The following is a 21416-nucleotide window of genomic DNA, read 5'->3' as shown; positions in this document are numbered from 1 at the left end:
TCAAACTGTGCACCTGATAGGTTGGCCATCTCTTGGTTGCTTCATTGCATTTTTTCTGGAGCTTTGATCTGTTCTTTCATTTGGGCCATTTTTTTGTCTTGTCATGCCTGTTGTGTAGTGAGGGGTGGAGCCTTAAGTGTTCACCGGGGCGGAGCAACCCATATCTCTTTGTCTTGGTGCAGTTTGCAGGGCAGGGGTCCAAGAGGGAACAGTGGTGCTTGCTACGCTCTCTGCCAGATTTCAGTCACTTTCCCTGCTTCCTGCAAGCAAATCGGGCCCTTCTGGTGCTCATTCCCATGTGGGCAGGTTTGTGTACATCCTGGGACCCTGTGGGTCTCTCCAACAAACTCTCCTGTGAGGCTGGAATATCTCCCTGTGCCTCAACCCCCACAGGTGTTTTCAATCGGTGTTTTGAGGCTTTATTTCCCCACACTGGGACCCTGGGTTGGTGGTCTGTCTCACTCCCCATTTTGGCCTGGTTTATCTGCATGCAAATGTGGGACTGGGTGTGCGGCGCCCCTCTACAATCCGCCGCCTTGCTGGGTCTGCCAGCTGCCACTTTGCATGCCTGGGGTCCACCAGCCATCCTGCCTCAAACCCTCTCTGTTCCGGCTCCCTGACTCCAACCCTCCTACTGGTCTGGATGATTGTGTCTACTTGAACTTTTTGGTTGTCAGACTTCCATACAATTCAATTTTCTGTCAGTACTGGTTGTTTTTTGTTTTTAAATTATTGTTGTCCTTATTTTGGTTGTGTGAGGAGGCAGAGTGTGACCAAGCCTACACCTTGGCCAGAAGTGCTTTTTTTACTCTTTTAAAGTAGATTTTATTTACTTATCTTATAGGGAAGGGAAGGAGAAAAAGGGGAAAAGAACCATCGATGTGTGAGAGAAACATTGATCAGTTGGTTCCCCTTTGCATCTTGACCAGGGACCAAACCCACAACCCAAACATCTGCCCCAACTAGGAATCCTTCACTTTGCCAGAGGACCCCCAACCAGCTGAGCCACACCAGTCAGGACTGTTATTTACTTTTCAATAAGTTTGAGTCCTTGAGGGTACAGCATTACATGGATTCTGTGTCCAATGGCCTTAACAGGAAGGTTGCTTTGAAAGTTAGCATGCACCACACCACTGTTCCCATGAGCATGAGTTACCTTTCCCCAGATTACTCTGGCTTTTTCTGTTCACCACCAGGAGTCACTGTGTTATTCTTCGCTTTGTACACATAAGCACATCTCTTTCCTAGACAGAAGCAGTTTGATCTCAAGCATAAACACCTTCAACTTTAAGAAGAGCTGTGTGCTCCCTCTGGTTTCACATACCCCATTTACAGCTGGCAAAAATGGCCTTTGACCACAGCCTTTCAGACATATTTGTCCTTGTAGAAGTCCTGTTCCTGGCAGGCTCCACAGGCTTCAAGATGAAGTTCAGTATATACTGATTATAATACATTAGCATGCCAAATGACACATCTGCTGGTACCAGGACAGATCCCACTCTGATCATATAAGGAAAGAAAAGGGGTAGCACCCCAATTCAGGAAAGAGACCAACCTATAAACTAATGCATATCCCTCCCCTCATTATGTTGCCACCATAATCACCCCCAGACTTCTCTAGAAGGAGAAGTTGATTTGTGAGTCTGACTCCTGCTTCTTTATTCTCTGGCCATTGAATAAGAGCGAGACAAAGAAATATGGCCCAAATGAAAGAACAGATCAAAGCTCCAGAAAAAGAAGTAAGTGACAAGGAGTTAGAAAACATATCAGATGCAGAGTTCAAAACACTGGTAATTAGGATGTTCATAGAAATGATTGAGTGTGTGATTGCAAAATAAAGGAAGAAGTGAAGGCTATACAAAGTGAAATAAAGAAAAATATACAGGGAACCAACAGTGAAGGGAAAGAAACTCAAATCAATGATTTGGAGCAGAAGCAAGAAATAAACATTCAACTGGAACAGAAAAAAAAACAGGAATTCAAAAAAAATGAGGAGAAGCTTAGGAACCTTTGGGACAAATTTAAACATTCCAACATCCAAATCATAAGGGTGCCAGAAGGAGAAGAGGAAGCACAAGAAATGGAAAACTTCTTTGAAAAAATAATAAAGGAGAAATTCCCTTCTGGCAAAGGAAATAGACATGCATCCAGGAAGCTCAGAGAGTCCCAAAGAAGTTGGATCCAAAGAGAAACACACAAAGACACCTTATGATTAAATTACCTAAGATTGGTGGAAAGAAGGGAAAGGGTCTAGTAAAAGAGCATGTATGAATGAGGCATGGACATGGACAACAGTGTGGGAATCGACTGTGGGAATGGGGGTAGGTGGGTGGGGAAGGGCAAAGGGGGTAAATTGGGACAACTGTAATATAACAACAATAAAAAATCTTTTTAAAAATCTTTAAAAAATAAAATAAAAATCAGTTACCCAAGATTAATGATAAGGAGAGAATCTTAAAAGCAGCAAGAGAAAATAAGAGAGTTATCTACATAAGGTTTTCCTTAAGACTATCAGCTGATATCTCAAAAGAGACTTTATAGGCAAGAAAGGGCTGGAAAGAAGTATTCAAAGTTATGAAAAGCAAAGAACTACATCCAAGGTTACCCTATCCAGCAAAGCTATCATTTAGAATGGAAGGGCAGGTAAAGTGCTTCCCAGATAAGGTAAAGATAAAAAAGTTGATCATCACCAAGCCCTTATTATATAAAATGTTAAAGGGATTTATGTAAGAAAAAGAAGATAATCGAAACTCTGAATAGTAAAATGACAACAAACTCACAACTATCAACAACTGAACCTAAAATGAAAAACAAAAAAACAAAAAACTAAGCAAACAACTAGGACAGGAACAATATCACAGAAGCAGAGATCACAAGGAGGAATATCAGTGGGGAGGGAGAGGGGAGAATTGAGGAAAAGGTACAGGGAATAAGAAACATAAATGACAGGTACAAAATAGATGGGGGTGGGTTAAGAATAGTACAGGAAATGGAGAAGCTGAAGAACTTATACGTACAACCCATGGACATACCCTTAAGGTGGGGGGCAATACTGGTGGGAGGTGGGATAAGGGCAAAAGGGAATAAAGGGGAGAAAATAACAGGACAACTGTAACAGTATAATAAATAAAATATACTAAAAAATGGCCCAAACTGGAAGTTTGGTGTCATATATATTCTACTTGAATAAAATTTTTTAAAATCTCTCTTAGGAGGTCACAGGAGCAATATGGACATGATTTCAGTGCTGCGGATGGGCTTCACTGGAGCTACAGATGTTATTGGAAATTCACCAGTTTTTTACTAATGTCCTGTTTCTGACCAGAATCCTCATTGCAGTTTAGAGTGATGTCTCCTGTTACCTCCAGCCTTTCATATTTCCTTAATCTCTCCTTGTCTTTCATGGCCTTGGTGAAAGTTTTTCTTTTTGTAATTCCCATGAAGAATTTTTTTGTAATTCCTATTAAATTTTCTCAATCAAACTATGACAATTTAGAAAAATCTCTTAGGGTCACTTAGGCAGGATATTTTATATATATAGTCTGTCTATAAATATATTTTCCAATGGCTGGAAAACGTCCAGCCATTGTTAATGTAACAAGAATGGTTTGCATGACATTGATATAACCTGACAGCCAAGGAGAGTGGACTGGAATGTGCATGTGTGAACAATGACAACTTCATTGTACTAGTCAGTGGGGTGGTAGATGCCATTGAGTGAGCTTGTGTACTGTGTGGCCATCACATTCAAAAATGACTGAGTGAGTAGAACAATGAGTCTGCATCAAATTTTCCTTTAAACTTGAACATTCCTTCGTAGAAACTATTTGGATGATTCAGAAGTCTTTTGGGGAGGATGCAATGAGTGATTGGCAGATTCATCACAACAATGTGCCCACTGATGTATCGCATCTCTGGCAGAGTTTTTTGGCGGAACATTATTAAATCACCCAGATGACTCATCTCCCTTACAGCCTAGATTTGGCACCCTGAAACTTCTGGCTTTTCCCAAAAAGAAAATCACCTTTGAAAGGGAAAAGATTTCAGGCCATCAGTGAGATTCAGGAATATACAACAAGGCAGCTGATGGCAACTGGGAGAATTGTGTGAGGTCCCAAGGTGTCTACATTGAAGGGGACTGAGGCATCATTGTCCTATGTATAATGTTTCTTGTATCTTCTTCAATAAATGTTTCTATTTTTCATATTACATGGCTGGATAACTTCTGGACAAGGTCCAGAAAAAAAATATTTATAAAGGGTCTGGCAGAAGTAAAGCCTACTTGAGTTTGGTTGGTAGGGTAATAATATGGGTGTAATCATTTACAGTTTTAATTTGAACATTTCACCTAAAATATCATATAGCGCGCTTGAGTGAGATATTGTTATATTACAGAATTATGTGTTTATGATTGTGTGAGAAAAGATTTTGTAGTAAAAAAGAGGCTTTATTTGTGCCAGGCCCTGTATATTGGACAGGAAGAATTTCGTTAAATATTTGCTTGCTTATTTGCTAGTTATTGAGTAGTTGTTACTGAATGCCTGCTAAATACCCAGCAGTGTTCTGGATTCTGGAAGACTACAGTGGTAAATACAACAATGTCCCTTCTCTTAGGCACTAGTGAGGGCTGGAGGAGGGCAAATACTGATAATGAAAAAGTACACAAAATAATTTCAGTCACTAACATGGAAATATTTTTAATTGGCTAGAAAATTTTATTTTATTTTTTAGAAGATATTTATTTATTTTTAGAGAGGGGAAGGGAGGGAGAAAGAGAGGGAAACATCGATGTGTGGTTGCCTCTCATGCACCCCCACGGGGGACCTGGCTGGCAACCCAGGCATGTGCCCTGACGGGTAATTGAATCATCGACCCTTTGGTTTGCAGGCTGACACTCAATCCACTGAACTACACCAGACAGGGCTAAAATTTTATTTTATATGGTCAGATTCAAGAGGCTTTTTAAGTGGCAACCTTCTTTTACTATTGTTTACTGAAGTATAACATATAAACATCAAAATGCATAAATCCTAAGTGTACAACTCATGTATATTGAGATAAAAATTCATATATATATATTTAATATATATACACACACATATGTATAATCTGTCCAGAAGGTAACCAGCCATGTAATATGAAAAAATAGAAACATTTATTGAAGTAGATACAAGAAACATTATACATAGGACAATGATGCCTCAGTCCCCTTGAATGTAGACACCTTGGGACCTCACACAATTCTCCCAGTTGCCATCAGCTGCCTTGTTGTATATTCCTGAATCTCATTGATGGCCTGAAATCTTTTCCCTTTCAAAGGTGATTTTCGTTTTGGGAAAAGCCAGAAGTTTCAGGGTGCCAAATCTGGGCTGTAAGGGAGATGAGTCATCTGGGTGATTTAATGTTCCACTAAAAAACTCTGCCCGAGATGTGATGCATGAGTGGGCACATTGTTGTGATAAATCTGCCAATCACTCATTGCATCCTCCCCAAAAGACTTCTGAATCATTCAAATACTGTATTTATTTGGACTATAAGATGCACTGTTTTCTCCCCAAATCTGGGAGGACAATGGGGTGAGTCTTATGGTCCAAATGTGGCTTACCTGGCTCACTGGGGGTGGGGTGGTGGAGCAGGGTCACAAGTTATTAAATATTTTACCACATTTTTTGCTTCAAAATTTTTTTCCTATTTTCCTCCTCTAAAACCTAGGTGTGTCTTATGGTCCGCTGCATCTTATAGTCGTAAAAATACGGTACTCATACTCACTCCCTCTGAGCTCCAGCACCAGAGTAGCAGCTTGAAAGGCACTTGTAGCATACAGGGAGGAACTGAAGTATCTAGCATCAGGGCAAGAGCTGGGGGACAGTTTTCTCCCAGACAGAAAGGAGGGCAAAGGCCATTGTTCCTTTTCTGAACCCTCTTCCCACAGAATGACAGAGCCGGCAGGTGGAAGCCATATCTAAGACTCCATCAACCTGGCTCACATCGTTTGTTTCATCCTGAGGAATCCCTGAGGCTCTGCCCCACCCAACTCACAGCCTACTCAAGCTGTTACCAGTGTCTTTTCCATATGAATGGCTGATCTCTGCTCAGGCTTCACATCTTTCTAAAGCCTCTCAAACAAGCAACAACCAGCCTCATTGAGCTCTCAGCCCTAGCAGCACCCAGCTTTGGATCAGAGTTTGACTTTGCCCAGAAAACTCCAAGCCCAGCACAAGCAGCAGCCATCTGCAGACTGCTTTGTAGCTCATGCTGGGTGGCTCCAGGCAGAACATAGGTGGGGGCTGACCTTGGCCTGCACCACCCAGGAAAGCCCAGAGCCTGTGCAACCAGTGGACAGTTACAGACCATGTCGGAACAACTACCCTGCCCCTGCACAGCTGATCCTCCACAGAGGGTGGAGGTTGGTGGTAAGTGGTGACAACCAGTCCTTGCAAGTGAATGGCCTGAGTAAATCCCTCCCATTAGCCTGTCAACGGCAATCAAGACTGAACTACAAGAAGAGTGTGTACTCATGCCGTACAGAGAGCAAATTGGGTAATAGGGGAAGCTGTGCCACTCTACCCTATGGGACACCTACTACATTATGCCACACTACCAATATGGGGAGTCATAGCAGCTCTGACCTAATGCATAGGAACAAACACAGGGAGACTGCTGATATGAGGAAACAAAGAAATATGGCCCAAATGAAAGAACAGAATAAAACTCCAGTAAAGGACTAAACAAAATGGAGATGAGCAATTTATCAACTGCACAATTCAAAACACTGGATATGAGGATGCTCAAGAAACTTAATGCGGACCTCACCAACCTAAAAAAGACCCAGACAGAAATGAAGGATATACTAATGGAAATAAACAACAATTTAGAGGGAATCAACACTAGAGTGGATGAAGCCAAGAATAAAAGCAATGATATGTGACATAAGGAAACAAAAAATAACCAATCAGAACAAGAAGAAAAAAGAATCCCCGCCCCCCAAAATGAGGATAGTGTAAGGAGCCTCTGGGACAACTTTAAGTGTACCAAAATTTGCATCATAGCAGTGCATAAAGAGAAGAGAAAGAGCAAGAAATTTGAAATGTGAAAAAAAAAAAGAATGAAAGAAAACTTCCCTAATTTGGTGAAGAAAATAGACGTGCAAGTCCAGGAAGCACAGAGTCCCAAACAAGATGGATGCAAAGAGCCTCACTCCAAGACACAGCATAATTAAAATGCCAAAGGTTAAAGGTAAAGAAAGAATCTTAAAATCAGCAAGAGAAAAGCAGTTAATTACCTATAGGGGAGTTCCCATACAATTGTCAGCTGATTTCTCAAAAGAAAGTTTTCAGGCTAGAAGGGATTGGCAAGAAATAGTCGAAGTCATGAAAAGCAGGGACCTACAGCCAAGATTGCTCTACCCAGCAAAGCTATCATTTAGAATCAAAGGTCAGATAAAGAGCTTCCCAGACTAGAAAAAACTAAAGGAGTTCACCATAACCAAGCCATTATTATATGAAATGTTAAAGGAACTTATTTAAGAAAAAGAGCAATACTATGACCAATAAAATGGCAATAAATACATACCTGTTAACAATTGAATCTAAAAAAACAAACTAAGCCAACAAATAGAACAGACAGAATTATGGATATGGAGAGTGTTTTGATGGTTGGTAGATGGAAGGGGGTTATGAGGAAATGAGCGAAGAGGTGAGGGGGATATAGAAGTACAAATTGGTAGTCACAGAATACCCACAATATAGGAAATGGAATAGCCAAAGAACTTACAGGAATGACTCATGGACATAAACAAAGGTGTGAGGATTGCCTGAGGGAGTGGGGGTATTGGATTGAGGGGAGCAAAGGAGGAAAAATTGGGACAACTGTAACAGCATAATAAATAAAGTATAATTTAAAAGAAAAAGGTAAATAAACTTTTGTAGCATCTGGTCTAGATCTATGCAGGAAGACAAGAAACTCCAGACAGTGGGAAACTGTGCAAGATAAACAGTACTTTTCCTTAAATAAATCCCAAAGAAGAAAAATTAATTCAGAGATGCTATTGGCTTGTGAAATTATAATTTCCCCAGCAAATCTGTACTAACTAAATCACAGGCAACAACGGAATCAGTCTCTGAATATTACTTTTGCTGCCTCCCTAAAACAAAAATAAAAAAAAGACTGTATCACTTCTGGAAGTCTAACCTCCTCACAGAGCCCTGTTCTTGATCACTGTTTCTTAACACATACCATATTTCACTAGAATTGGTTATTCAAATTATTGTCCTTAGACTGAAATCACTGAGAGGAAGGGCTGTTGCATTCGCAGAGGTGAGAGGCTGTACACTAAATATTGGATAAAGTAAAAGTTGAGACCAAATGCGAGACAGAGCTCTGAGGGGGATCAAGAGGGCTCTTGTTACTCAGGAGATCAGAAGAGTTTGTTTTGTATATAATCTGTAAGAACAGGGTTCCATCAGTGAAGGCATAAAAGTGAGTAAAGATGAGTGAACCACTAAACCTTGCTGCTCATTTCATACATTCATCACACCAATAGGTTTTCCCCTGTTTTGTTTGTTTGTTTGTTTGTTTGTTTGTTTTTGGATCAGTAACTTCTCCAAGTTTTTCTCTCTCATCCCTTGTACAGATTTGTCCTGACCTGTACTCTCTGATGGGTTGTAATGTATTCTTGAGATTTTAGTAATTTAAGGGGGCAATTTTACATGACACTGTTGAGGAGGGGGACATTCTTTCTGCTACCCTTGTTGAGTTCTTACAACTGGACTAATAATAAAATCAACACAGGTCAGATTAGCAGGAGAAAAACTAATTTAAAATGTGGGCATGGGAGAGCATAAATAATGCTCAGAGAATTGATAGACCAGACATCTTTTCATACTTTTAGACAAAGATAAGTTTGTGAAGAACTAACAGGACAGGTTTGGATGCTCGTTGGTGAGGAATCTAATCTAAACAAAGTATGGATTTGGGTAGTAAATTAGTAACAATGTTTTCTACCTTAAGCTTCTACCCTTGAGCCCCACTCCTGGATTCCCTAACTCAAGGGTGTCTTTCCCCCTTGGAGCAAGAAGGGCATTTTTCACAAGGGAGATTTTTCTCCTGACTTCAGGAGGACCCAGAGGTCAGAGTGTTCTTCTTGCATTGTTAGTTTTTTAAGTAACTTTAAATCAACATAATCATGGCCCTGCCTGGCATAGGTCAGTGGATTGAGCCGAACCAAAGTGTCACAGGTTCAATTCCCAGTCAGGACACATTCCTGGGTTGCAAGCCACCGCCCCCAGCAACCACACATTGATGTTTCTTTCTCTTTCTCCCTCCCTTCCCTCTCTAAAATAAATAACTAAATAAATTAATAAAGTCTTTTTAAAAATCAACATAATCAATATAGTGTTGCTCAATATTTTGTGGCAGCCTGCCCTGGTCCCGGATAACACCAACAGAAAACTTTAGAAACATAAACTTGGCTTATTTTGAAATTTCAAGTAAGGCTGAATTTTTTATAATGATGAATTCTTCCAAAATTTACTACTATAGCTCGGCTAGGGGCCGGGTCGCTCACGCACTGAGCGCTCTCCTCTGCCATTGGCTGCTACTCAGGAGATCGTGCGTGGAGCCGGAGCCGGAGCCAGTAGACCCTGTTTCTCCCACGCCCTACGGCACCCCCTTTCGCTCCCTGTGCCTGGCCCGCTGCGCCTGAGCATGCGCCCTGAGACGGAGATGAGTGGGATCCCAACCCGCTCGGCCAGCAGGGGGAGCGGCGCTGCGGCGGGCGGGGGCGTGAGGCCCGGCTGTCCCGTCAGCGTTTGGGCCGTTCGCCGGCGCCTCGCGACCGAGACCAGAAGTCAGTAAACCACCGAGAGGCGGAGACCTCCCATTTTCCTAGAGAGAGCAGGTGGGAACGGCGCTGGGGGTAGGGGTACGGGCGCGAGTTGAGTGGCAAAAGGGAAAAAAAAAAAAAAAAAAAGGAACCGACCCGGAAGCGAAACGGAGGGAGCTTCCGTTCTTTGTTCTGTCCCTGGTGTGTGGGTCTGTGACAGTGTCCAACGGGGCCTGGTCCGTGTCCAGGCCCCCCAAGTCTTCCGTCCCTGCCCCTAGGGTGAGTCCGGCCGCCCTCGGGGCTCGTGGTGAGACGGAGTCTGCGATCGCCCGGAAAGGGGGTGGTGTCCGTGCTGCTGCGGCCCGTGGGAACCTCAGGCCCTCCTGGAGCAGGGTGCTGAAGGCACCGCTCGCTCTCTCGCAGCTGGTCTCGGACTCGGTTTTTCCGGGGACGCTCCTTCACCTGCGTGAGAGGGAGAAAGGGGCTGCGGTTCTGGTTTTACGAGTTAGTGCCCAGCAAGAGCACTTAAAAGTTCCACTGTGGCTGTGGAAGGGTCCCTCTCTTTGAAACAGTTGATGACAGCCACCCTAACTTGGTAGTTCTCCGAGACTCTTTTAGTTGAGGTTCACACAGTTACTCGCATCCACGGTAGGAGGGTAGGTTTGTTTTTACTTACCTGGGTGTTTAGGGTCAGAGAATGAGTTCTTCGAAGTGTGCGCAGTTAGAGTTATGTCTGGGAGGGAGTGCAAACTCAGTTACGGGCATAATCCACAGGCGCCCAGTAAATCGAGTCGTTTACGGGGAGTGGTACAACTGTTTGTATTCCATTTGCAACTGTATGGATCTCTGATTTGATCCGGGTTTTTGGTGGGATTGAACACAGACCCGGTGTTTACCCTCTGAAGGGCATGTTTAAACTGTACCAGAGGATTAGCAGGATGATGAACCTGAGATGTATGGACTATTAGAGAAATTATAGTTATTTATCCCCAAGAAGAAAAGTTTATGGAGAGAGGGCATCATTTGGTTTTGGAGAGTTGTGTGGGAGATTCTGTCGTTGAAGCTCCATAGGTTATTAGGTAGGTCTCTGTGAGGTGAAGTTCTAAGGGGGTGGATTTTCAGTTTACCATCTCCTCCTGGCTAAACTGTGCAGCAAGGGAACAGACTCCTTGCTGAAGTATTGAGAGTATCTAGCAAGTAAGCCGACATTGTTTGCAACTTGGGAAGGGATCTTAACATGGAATGGGAGTGTGACCTGGAGAACTTGCAGTTCCTTTCAGCTTTCTTCAGGATGCAACACAAGTACCAGTTGTGGTCTTAATTGGTATTTGTTAGCGTACATCTCTTTTTCCCCTTATCTATAAATATTTAGATTAGAAGTGAAGTTTACATGAATATTTTAAATTCCTTTTTCTTCTTTTCCCTTAATCATACAGCATTGGCATCAACTAAAGTCAGAATTCCTGGGAACTTGAACAGAATCTCCTCCTAAGTGCTACTTTGGCCTTCTCGAGATAACTCCTAAGAAGGTAGGAAAGGATCCAGCAGGTAAAGCTTTCTATGACTCGTTTTCACTATCAGGTCATTTTCCTCAGTCCTCAGAAGCTGCTTGAGGAAGAGGGGTTGGCATTTGAGCAGGGCAAGGGCCCAGCCTGCACCTAAAGCTGTAGGAGTACAATGGAGAGTTTTCTTTCTATGAGAAACATTGTTTACTGATCCAGACACTGGGTACTTGTTCTCAACAATATGCCTTTGAGTTACAGCTTTGGTTAACCCAACTGTGAGGAGGGAACATTGCTTTTTTCCTCTGAAAATCAGAGTCTGATTTTCCTTTTGAAGGACAGTTTGGACTGAGAGCTGATTTGCTGGGGGTATCTGCTTATAAACAGTCCTGGAAATTGTAAAGATGTTGATAGGAACAAAGAGATGGCTGGCAGCGGTCCCCAGCCTTTTTGGCACCCTGGACCAATTTCATGGAAGACAATTTTTCCATGGACCAGGTAGCTGGGGATGGTTTGGGGATGATTCACGCACATTACATTCAAGCTCACCTCCTGCTGTGTGACCTGTTACCTAACAGGTCTGGAGTTTGGGGACCCCTGGTTCAAAGGGACCCAGCTGGGAGAGTGATGGTGGCAAGAGGGTACATTACCCACCTTGAACTGGTGGGCCTGGTTCAGTCATGCCTGATTCAGTGCTTTTCACTGTGTAATGGTGTTGGTGGTGAGCATTTTATACCCTTTTGTTGCCCAAAGACTAGAGTTCTCTGAACTCTCAGTGGCTCTCGGACTAGGCCCCTCCCCTTTTTATGTCTCCTGTGAATACAACAGTCTGATGGTGAAGTAAATACCATTTGCATTCCTGGTTTTTTACTCCTTTTAGTAGTGCCTTGTAATATAGTTGGCGCTCAACAGATGTTTGTTATATGAGCAAATAAATAGGTAAAGAGAGGGAGGTAGACAACATCCAGGGTTTTTTTTTTTCTTTGCTCTTGCCTAAGTGTAAGGGTGCTGTGGTGGCTGCTGCATCTGTTCTAGATCTGTTGATTCTTGCCATAATGTTCAGTGAAGTGAAAACTTCTATTTGAGATCCAAACCTTAGTCTAGGTGTTAATGTTACGTTTTATTCACTAGAACCACAGAAAACAGATCTCTTTTGATTTGTAGCATCTGGGAAGCGAGGATATTAATAGGGATAAAAACAAAGTAATTAGTAATCTTGTGCTTTTTAGACAGTATTTGTCCCTGCTTCAGGGACTTACATTCTGACCTAAGGCAACGTATTAGGAGAGAAGGGAGATAAAAAGAAAGTTGGCTGTCACCTTCTCAATGAGAGGATACATAGCAACTGGGACTAGTCTTTCAGATCTGTGTGAATGTATACACCCAGTCCCTGTCATGAGACTCACAAGGACCACAGAAATGGCCCAAGTTCCTCGACAATACCCCACCTTTGACTGGGACAGGAAGGAGAAAACAATTTTAGAAAGAAAGAGGGGGATGAATTTATCTTATTTAATTTAATAGAACTGTTTGTCCTAGCTCTGTGAGACTACGGTTGTCTCCGCAGGTTTTTAACATGAAAGACATGGAACTCAGTCAGTTTCTCTAAGCTCCATTATTTGGGTGTTATTGCATGGCTCCTTTTTCTCTAAGGATAACACCTGAATTTAATGTAACAGCTAGAAACCTAGTAAGCTTTTTCTCCCACCAATTCTAATGTTTATGAGAGTTGTTTTTCTCCTCTATAAATAAATAACTTTCTCTATGATCCCAATTTTTTAAAAGATTTTATTTATTTATTTTTAGAGAAACATCAGCATGTGAGAGAAACATCAATTGGTCGCCTTTCACATTCCCCCAGCTGGAGACCTGGCCCAGAACCCAGGAATAAGCCCTGACTGGGAATCAAACTGGCGATGTTTTGATTCTCAGGCCAGCCTTCAATCCACTGAGCACTGAATATTTGAGCCGCACCAGCAAGGGCCCAAATATTCTTCAAAGTTGGTATGGTGCATACATACATATTTTGCAGTCTCTGTGTGCGCTCTTTTTCACTTTGATATTTTTCATTTCAATAGTTATTTACTATTTCATTCTGTTAACATTATTATTTGGCACTGATATTCTCTGATTTTTGTTGTTAAAAATAACTCTCAGTGTCTGTGGGGAGCCCTGTAGTGATCCTCATGTAACCTCATTATAGGGAGTGGGAGTATATATATTTACCAGGGTCTTAAAGACTAGTCCCCATTACTACATTTCCTCTCATTGTTCTTGGGTACTAACTAAAATGCTAGTGAGGTGTTTTTTTTGTTTGTTTTTGTTTTTATGAATCTTGAACTTTTGTTTCTGCAGTGCTTCCTTATTCTCATTCAAAACCTGCTTCTGGCTGAGTGTTGGAGACCAGAGACAGGTGCTTCTGGCCTTACCCATGGAAACTCAGGCTGATCACGCATCTCAGGAACCTCAGGCCCTGCTTGAGAGTGGTAAGGAATGGGGGATTCATTCATTCATTTATTGAGTCATTCAGCAGTCATCTATTGAAATCTCAGGTACCAGGCAAATTGCTAGAATCCAGACATGATTAAGATACAGTTCTTGCCATTCAATAACTCACAGCTGAGTGTGTATTCACATACAGCTTAATAGGTTTTATAGCTGAGGCATTTTCAAGGGCTGTGGGTTCCTTGTGCAAGATTAAGAAAACTGGGACACACCAAATTCCATTTTCCAGGGGCTTATTAACAGCCAAGTTCATAGTCCTGGTTTTGCTCTTTAGGACTACATGCTTAGAGGACACTCTTGGGAATTGTTTTGTAGGTCACGGGCAAAAGATAAAATTTAAAAAACATAGGTAGGAAGCCATGAAAGTATTTGTATTTTGCTTCCATAGACTGCTTTCATGACTAGAGCCAGTTTAATTCCTAGTGCTATTATTCCCTTAGGCGGAAAAGCATTTAAGAAGCTTTTTCATCTGGGTGATTCTGCAGCATCTAGTATCTAGGGATTTCAAGTTTCTATGGAATAAATACACTAACCTAAAAATTACGAAAAAAGGTAGGTGATCAGGAAAAAATCTGGGCAATACAGCTAACTGATAAGGACTTGTATCCAGATTACAGAAAAACTCTTGCAACTCAGGAAGACAACCCACTTTTTAAAATGGAAACATTTAAATAAACACTTCACTAAAAAAGATATACAAATGCTTGATAAGCACATGAAAAGATGTTTGATGTTGTTCATTAGGGAAATGCAATCCAAAACAATGGTGAGATACCACTAAACATATATTAGATTGGCTAAAATTTAAAAGATATACCATACCAGGACCCTGGCTCGTGTAGCTCAGTGGATTGAGCACCAGCCTGTGAACCAAAGGGTTGCTGGTTTGATTCCCAGTCAGAGCACGTGCCTGGGTTGCAGGCCAGGTCCCAGTATGGGGTGTGCAAGAGGCAACCACACATGGCTGTTTCTTTCCCTTCCTTTCTCCTTCCCTTCCCCTCTCTAAAAGTGGATAAATAAAATCTTTAAAAAAATAATAAAAAATAAATAAAAGATATACCATACCAAATGTTGGTAAGGGTTCAGAGGAACTAGAACTCTCATATAGTGCTGGTGGAAATTTAAAATTGGACAAATACTTTGGAAAACTGTTCATCATTTTTAAAAATGTTAAACTTACATACCCATATGATCCAGCCATTCCAGACCCAGCCAGAGGTGATAAGAAAACCAAAGGAAGGAAAGGAAAGGTGGGAGGGAAGGAAAGAGGGAAAGGAAGGGGATGGGGGAAGGGAAGGAAAGAAAGGTGATTAAGTACAGAAACAGGAAACACCTACAGTGTTGAGATTTGTACATTTGATCTGGGGATGGAGAATAGCTATGAGTGTTATGTCCTTAGTCAGGGTTGGGGTGAAGCTCCTAGTTTTCCTCTGGTCTAAGAGAACTTCATACAGTAGTTTGAGTTCAGAGATATGGAAAATGATGAAAGGAATATGAGCAGGACAGCCTTTGTTTCTGGCCAAGCCTGGGATAATGGATAAGAACACATTCATCACTAACAACAGACTGGGCACATTTCATTGAGAGTAGAGTGACTGGATAGAAAGAAAGGGAGCAGGGGCAGAGTAGAGAGCAAGATTCAACATAATTTTAGACATCTCTCTTTAGGATGGGCCCACAATGAATGTGCCTATTATAAGCACCTTTTGTAGCTATAAAGGAAATGAACTTAAAAATGTCAGAGGGAGTAGGTCCTAGGTTGTCCCAGCACCCTATGAGTTCTCTGTAGGTTGGGAGGCCAGACAGCAGCAGACTTACTCATAGACCCTTTAATGTCCCCAGCTCTTCCTTCCTCAAAAGTTCCTCCATTTTCCAACAAGGAAAGTCTGGGGGATGAGATGTTGGCAGCCGCACTCCTAAAGGCCAAGTCTCAGGTAAGCTCTGGTGCCCCTTATCTTCTTTTTCTTTCCCATTTTGTGGACATTTTGGTTCAGCAACATCCCAGTTCAGTGCCCCAACCACGATTCCCTCCATCAGGACTGTGGTCTTTTCCTACTGCGTAATGGACCTTACTTTCTTTCTTGGATTCTCACCTCTGTCCACCCTAATCTCCTTTCCTCAACTTCCCAAATATGCTTTATTTAACCCCACCCCCAATTATTTTTTTGGTGCTGTCAGTCCTCACCCTGAAATTGCATGCAGGAATGTGTTGTTTCAGGAGTTGGTGACATTTGAGGATGTAGCTGTGTACTTTATCCGGAAGGAGTGGAAGCGTTTGGAACCTGCTCAGAGAAATCTCTACAGAGACGTGATGCTGGAGAACTATGGGAATGTGTTCTCGCTGGGTAAGGAGTTATGCTTTCTCAATAAAACTCTCTTGGCATTTCTTTGCTTCCTTGTTTGCTAGTAACAATTGAGTCAGAGGAAATAATTAATTAAGGATTGCCTTAGACTCAGAAAATTGTAATAATAATAATAATAATAGTAACTCCCATTTGTATAGTAACTTGTAGTTTATAACAAAGTTTCATATATATTCTCTCATTTAAGTCTCACAGTAACACAGCATTTGAGGGACTAGAATTATCCTCCTCATTTTATAGTTGAGGAAAGAGAGGTCAGATCTGAAATGCTTTACACATGGTCCTACAGCTGGGTGAGTGGTGGAACTCTAGCCCTGGTTTTTGAAGTCCAAATATGGTACTTTTTTTCCATGTTATTTTTAGAATTTAACATATAATCCAGAGACTTTTCCAAAAGATTAGCATATTGGGATCCCAGAACATGCGAGGTACTGCTCTGTGCCCAAGTGAACATCTGGAACTCCATCTCCTCCCCTTCTCTGTTGGGCTACCTTAAGGGACTTGTTGCTTTGTTCATGACGTAGTGCAACTGCTGCTCTTGTAGACATTTTAAGTTGTTATAGGGAACAATTCCCTTCTTAGCCTTTAGTCTGTGGACTGTTAATTCCTCGTCTCTCACTTTTAACAGTGAGAACATATTCTTCAACAATGCCAGAAGGTCTTCCTAACTCCATTTGAGACCTCCCTGACATTTCCTTTCTGACCCCAGCAGGTCCTGGGTCTGGGATTGAGCTCTGTGACTGCTTGATATGAACAGGATAAACCTTGTCCTGTGTCGTTCCCCATGAGCAGGATCCTTATTCCTGTATTTTGACATGATCTCTGGGCTGAGGAAGAGCCAAGAGTTCTGGGTTTGAGGGGAATTGAGAAGAGAGATCTTCTGAGAGGTGCCTGTTCAAGTGAAGGAGAAACAGCTGTTTCTGTCCCTAATATTCATTGCCCTATATTTACTTTTGAAAATATTGACAAACTAAAAAAATGCTAACATCTAGACCCTTTGTATTTGTACTCTGCGCTTGAAGTTCCCTTTAAACATCCCAGGACAGTGAAACTAGAGAAGTCACATATGGAAGTCGTTTACATATCATCACATCATAGTGTAGCCTTCTAGGCCTAGGGACCAGAGATGGACTAACTCTGTCTCTTGCCTCTTTCCATGCATTTGGCATATGTGGCACAGCTACAAACATGAGTGTTCTTTTTGCTTGGGGCTGTAGGGGGTCACTAGTGACCTCGACCTTGGTGCTCCTTTGTGCTCTGCTACTGTTTCTCATCACCTTCCCCCCTTTTCTTAAACAGTTCTAGTAATCACCATCTCCCAAATTATATCTACAGTCTTTAACCTCTCTGAGGACTTTGTCACTTCGTTGAGCATGCCCTTCTTCTTTTATTCTTGGTTCCCTGTCCCTGCCTGATCCACCCTGTCCTTACAATCCAGCTTTTTCTACTTCCAGCTGTTTTCTCAGTTTTGCTTCCTGCCTTTCTCCTTCCCTGTTCCCTCTTCTCTTATGCTGCTTTAGCTACACATAGCCTGGGCAGATAAGAGGCATGCGTGTGATTATGCTGTCCTCTGGTTTTGATTCTTTCTTTCACAAGGAACAAGTGATGTTTGTATTTTGTATTATGCCAGATGGTGAGACCAGAACTGAGCATGATCAAGAAATTTCTGAAGATACAGGATCACATGGGGCGCTATTGGGAAGATTCCAAAAGGATATTTCTCAGGGTCTTAAGCTTGAAGAAGCCTATGAAAAAGAAGTCAATCTAAAGAGGCAGCTGGGGAACTCCTCTGGGAAAAGACTGAATAAGAAGATACAAGATTTTGGTCAAGTGACAGTTGAGGAAAAGCTAACCCCCATGGGAGAGAGAAGTCAGAAATATAATGATTTTGGGAACAGCTTCACTGTGAGTTCCAACCTTATTCCACATCAGAGACTTCCTGTGGGAGACAGACCCCATAAGTGTGATGAATGTAGCAAGAGCTTTAATCGAACTTCAGACCTTATTCAACATCAGAGAATCCACACTGGGGAAAAGCCCTATGAATGTAGTGAATGTGGGAAGGCCTTCAGCCAGAGCTCACATCTGATTCAGCATCAGAGAATCCACACTGGAGAGAAACCTTATGAATGTAATGATTGTGGGAAGACCTTCAGTTGTAGCTCTGCTCTCATTCTACATCGAAGGATCCATACTGGAGAGAAACCTTATGAATGTAATGAGTGTGGGAAAACCTTTAGCTGGAGCTCCACCCTTACTCATCATCAGAGAATCCACACTGGCGAGAAACCGTATGCTTGTAACGAATGTGGGAAGGCCTTCAGTAGGAGTTCCACCCTCATTCATCACCAGAGAATCCACACTGGAGAGAAGCCTTATGAATGTAATGAGTGTGGGAAGGCTTTCAGCCAGAGCTCACACCTCTATCAGCACCAGAGAATCCACACTGGAGAGAAGCCCTATGAATGTATGGAATGTGGAGGGAAGTTTACTTATAGTTCAGGCCTTATTCAGCATCAAAGAATCCACACAGGGGAGAATCCCTATGAATGTAGTGAGTGTGGGAAAGCCTTTAGGTATAGCTCAGCTCTTGTTCGCCATCAGAGAATTCACACTGGAGAGAAGCCTTTGAACGTAATGGGAATGAGCAAAAGTTCTCTCAGAGTTACTGAATTAAATATCAGAGAGTCTACATGAAAGAAAGCCACATACCTGTTTTTCTCAGTTCCTCTGAGTCTAAAGAGTTCCTGCCTTACTATAAAAATATGAACAACTTAGGATGTGTCCCTTCTGATGCAAACATTTCACTTTAGAGAATGGGGTTAATTGGGCCAATCATCCTGGCACAGTGATTAGCAACCTAGTCAGTTTCCCATGGAATAGTACCAGCCTTGAAAAGTTATGAGGCAAGCAGCAGATTGATTGTTGGGAATAGAGGGATGCTCTGGGACCAATCACCTTCACTATGGAAGGGATTTTGCACTAGACAATATTTCTCACACCAAGGGAGCCTTTCTTACTAAGGTGGGCATGGAAGCACAGTAGGAAAATTCTAAGGATTCCTCTAGTTGGAGTCAGTACAGTCAGCATAGAAGGCAGTGGCAAGAATGTTCTGGGTCCTGTTACTTGCTAAGAAAGGGAAAAGGAGGCTGTATTTGAAAGCCCCTGTTCCTAATCCAGCTTTAAGTTTTGATAAAATTTGGTGCTGAGGGATTTATTTGATTTGGGGAAAGGGAGTGGGGCAGGCAAGAGAGGTTTTCTATGGTGACTATTCTTTATGGCTCTTGGAGCAGCAAGACCAAGTTTCCAAAAGCTGTCCAACATTTTTGTTGGAGAACCCCTTGTCATTCCTGTTGCGATATGACTAATTGGGAAATCCATCTAATCAGCGAGTCTAACATGAGGAAGTGGATCAAAAGCATTTTGAATAGCCTCTGCTTCCTCTGTATGATAAAAGTGATTTAATCCAAACCCCTAGTGACTAAGGATGCTGTTAAAGAGCTCACTTAACCAGCTTGCCCTGCCTTCTGTCACCTATGATCTATGACACCTGACCCGAGCAGCTAGCCTCTTCTGCCCCCACCTCTGACTTCAACAGCAGAGTATGAATTCACACACAGCGAAGCCTAGAGAAGGAAGGCTCTGACCAGAGCCTGGTGGTAGGGCTCCTGCTGGGTTAGGATGGAGCTCCTGAGTTTTCTCAGCTTGAAGGGATGACCTTTGATTATGTTTTCCCAATCTTGCTCATCCTGTAGCATAAATGAAGTGCACTATTAAACAGAATAGATTTTCAGAAGGAGAGATTGAGTGTGTTTTTGTGCAGGAGCAAAATTTATTTTAATTTAAACAGGAAACATCAGTGATTGTAAATTGAGTCATTAAAAATTAATCTTGAAAATTTTTTTTACAACCATTTCTCTCTTAGTCACAAACATGTCACCTTTTTCCCTCTAGACTCTGATCACATTCTTCTAGTTACTGCCCCAGACTATTCAATCATTTACACAATCACTCCCACCTTTACACCCTCGTGTAGAGGTTTTGTGCTGCATATCACTCAGTGTGGTATGGTATTTAAAACCAACAACTAAAACTAGAAAGGTGTTACTGGGTATAGGGTTCCTGACAAGCGTGTACTCCGATATTGAGTACAATGGGCATATTTAGGTTTCTTAGTTTGGCTGTTGGTGGGAGGATGTTACAGTCATGGAGAAGACAGATGAAAGTCTAGTGGAGAAGATGAAATGTCTGGAGCTCTAGCCTCTGAAAAAATTTGGATCACATTGTGATCACCTAATGTGTTTTTAATTTCTTAAAACTATAATGAAACTCATCATTCGGGCTGTTCTCTGACATCCGCACATACTTGCAGATTGTTTCTCGGAGTGTAGACCATGAACTATCCATATTAGAGTCACTAGGCTGCTTGTTAGTAAAGCAGATTTCTAAGTCCCAAATCAGACAAAATTATTTTTGAGGCTAAAGCTTAAACTACACTGAAAAGGTGTGTGTGTGTGGGGGGGGGGGGGGGGGAACAGTTAAGGAAAATTCCTAGAAGATAAACTTGAGCTATGTCTTAGATAATACATGGTAATTAAGAGCTTCCAGTTAGGACAGTTTGGGGTGGCCTGAGGATGGCCACTTAATGTGAAGCTCGGGAAAGACCAGTGAACAGGAAGTGTCAGCCCCTTTGCCCAGATGGCGAACACTTCGCTTCCCCCACCCGCACATAAGACTTCATGGCTGTCAGTCTTTCATAACTTCTCACTGTGACCTGAGACTGGGGCCATTTCATGAAAAAAAGTTTTTGAAAAGACCTTTGAAACTCATAACATTTTATTCACCTGATTCTTTTGATTATTCATAACCCCACCATGATTCCTCAGTCTATAACTGAGCATTCCTTAATGTGCATAGTACCCTTTTGTGTCTACCATTATCCTTGGAATCCATTTACTTCCAAGGCCTCCATCATCTATGCAAGTATTAAATCTGCATGTGTGGCACTGATCCCTCCCAAGCTCTAGTCTTGTGTCTCCAGTCTGCAGAGCATTTACACTTGAATCTTTAAAAGTTTCAAATGGCCCTGGCTGGTGTGGCTTGGTTGGAGTGTCATCCCATAAACCGAAAGGTTGAAGGTTAAGTTCCTGGTCAGGGCATATGTCTGGGTTATGGATTTGGTCCACTGCCAAGGTGCATACAAGAGGCAATTGATGCTTTCCC

At 42.1% G+C, this 21416-nt stretch overlaps 1 protein-coding gene and 1 pseudogene across 7 annotated transcripts; one reads left to right on the top strand and one right to left on the bottom strand.

Moving 5' to 3' along the window:
* Nucleotides 1-904: 904 nt before the first annotated feature.
* On the bottom strand, nucleotides 905-1373 carry LOC114498938 (annotated as a pseudogene).
* An 8423-nt stretch (nucleotides 1374-9796) lies between these two features.
* ZNF3 (zinc finger protein 3) lies at nucleotides 9797-20698 on the top strand. 7 transcript variants are annotated; one of them, XM_036019890.1, is made up of 6 exons: nucleotides 9797-9898; nucleotides 11260-11352; nucleotides 13681-13811; nucleotides 15673-15764; nucleotides 16049-16175; nucleotides 17824-20698. In XM_036019890.1, exons 3-6 carry the CDS (start codon nucleotides 13757-13759, stop codon nucleotides 18888-18890), a joined length of 1341 nt encoding a protein of 446 aa, XP_035875783.1. In that variant the 5' UTR covers nucleotides 9797-9898; nucleotides 11260-11352; nucleotides 13681-13756; the 3' UTR covers nucleotides 18891-20698. The 7 variants fall into 7 exon arrangements, with proteins under 7 accessions (XP_035875783.1, XP_035875781.1, XP_035875780.1 ...); XM_036019888.1 differs by having other exon boundaries at nucleotides 11260-11371; XM_036019887.1 differs by lacking the exon at nucleotides 9797-9898 and adding an exon at nucleotides 9986-10102.
* Nucleotides 20699-21416: the final 718 nt, after the last annotated feature.

The sequence above is a fragment of the Phyllostomus discolor genome, chromosome 3 (genome assembly GCF_004126475.2).
Source record: "Phyllostomus discolor isolate MPI-MPIP mPhyDis1 chromosome 3, mPhyDis1.pri.v3, whole genome shotgun sequence".
In the NCBI taxonomy this organism is placed as follows: Eukaryota; Metazoa; Chordata; class Mammalia; order Chiroptera; family Phyllostomidae; genus Phyllostomus; species Phyllostomus discolor.
The sequence above is the reverse complement of the archived record's forward strand: the minus strand, read 5'-3'. Positions and strand labels throughout refer to the sequence as shown.

Bases quoted from the DNA above. Each gene is read 5' to 3' on its own strand.
- ZNF3 (XM_036019890.1), top strand. From the start codon at position 13,757: ATGGAAACTCAGGCTGATCACGCATCTCAGGAACCTCAGGCCCTGCTT. The intron at 13,812-15,672 runs GTAAGGAATGGG...TAATGTCCCCAG, and splicing joins TCAGGCCCTGCTTGAGAGTG to CTCTTCCTTCCTCAAAAGTT. The intron at 16,176-17,823 runs GTAAGGAGTTAT...GTATTATGCCAG, and splicing joins TGGGAATGTGTTCTCGCTGG to ATGGTGAGACCAGAACTGAG.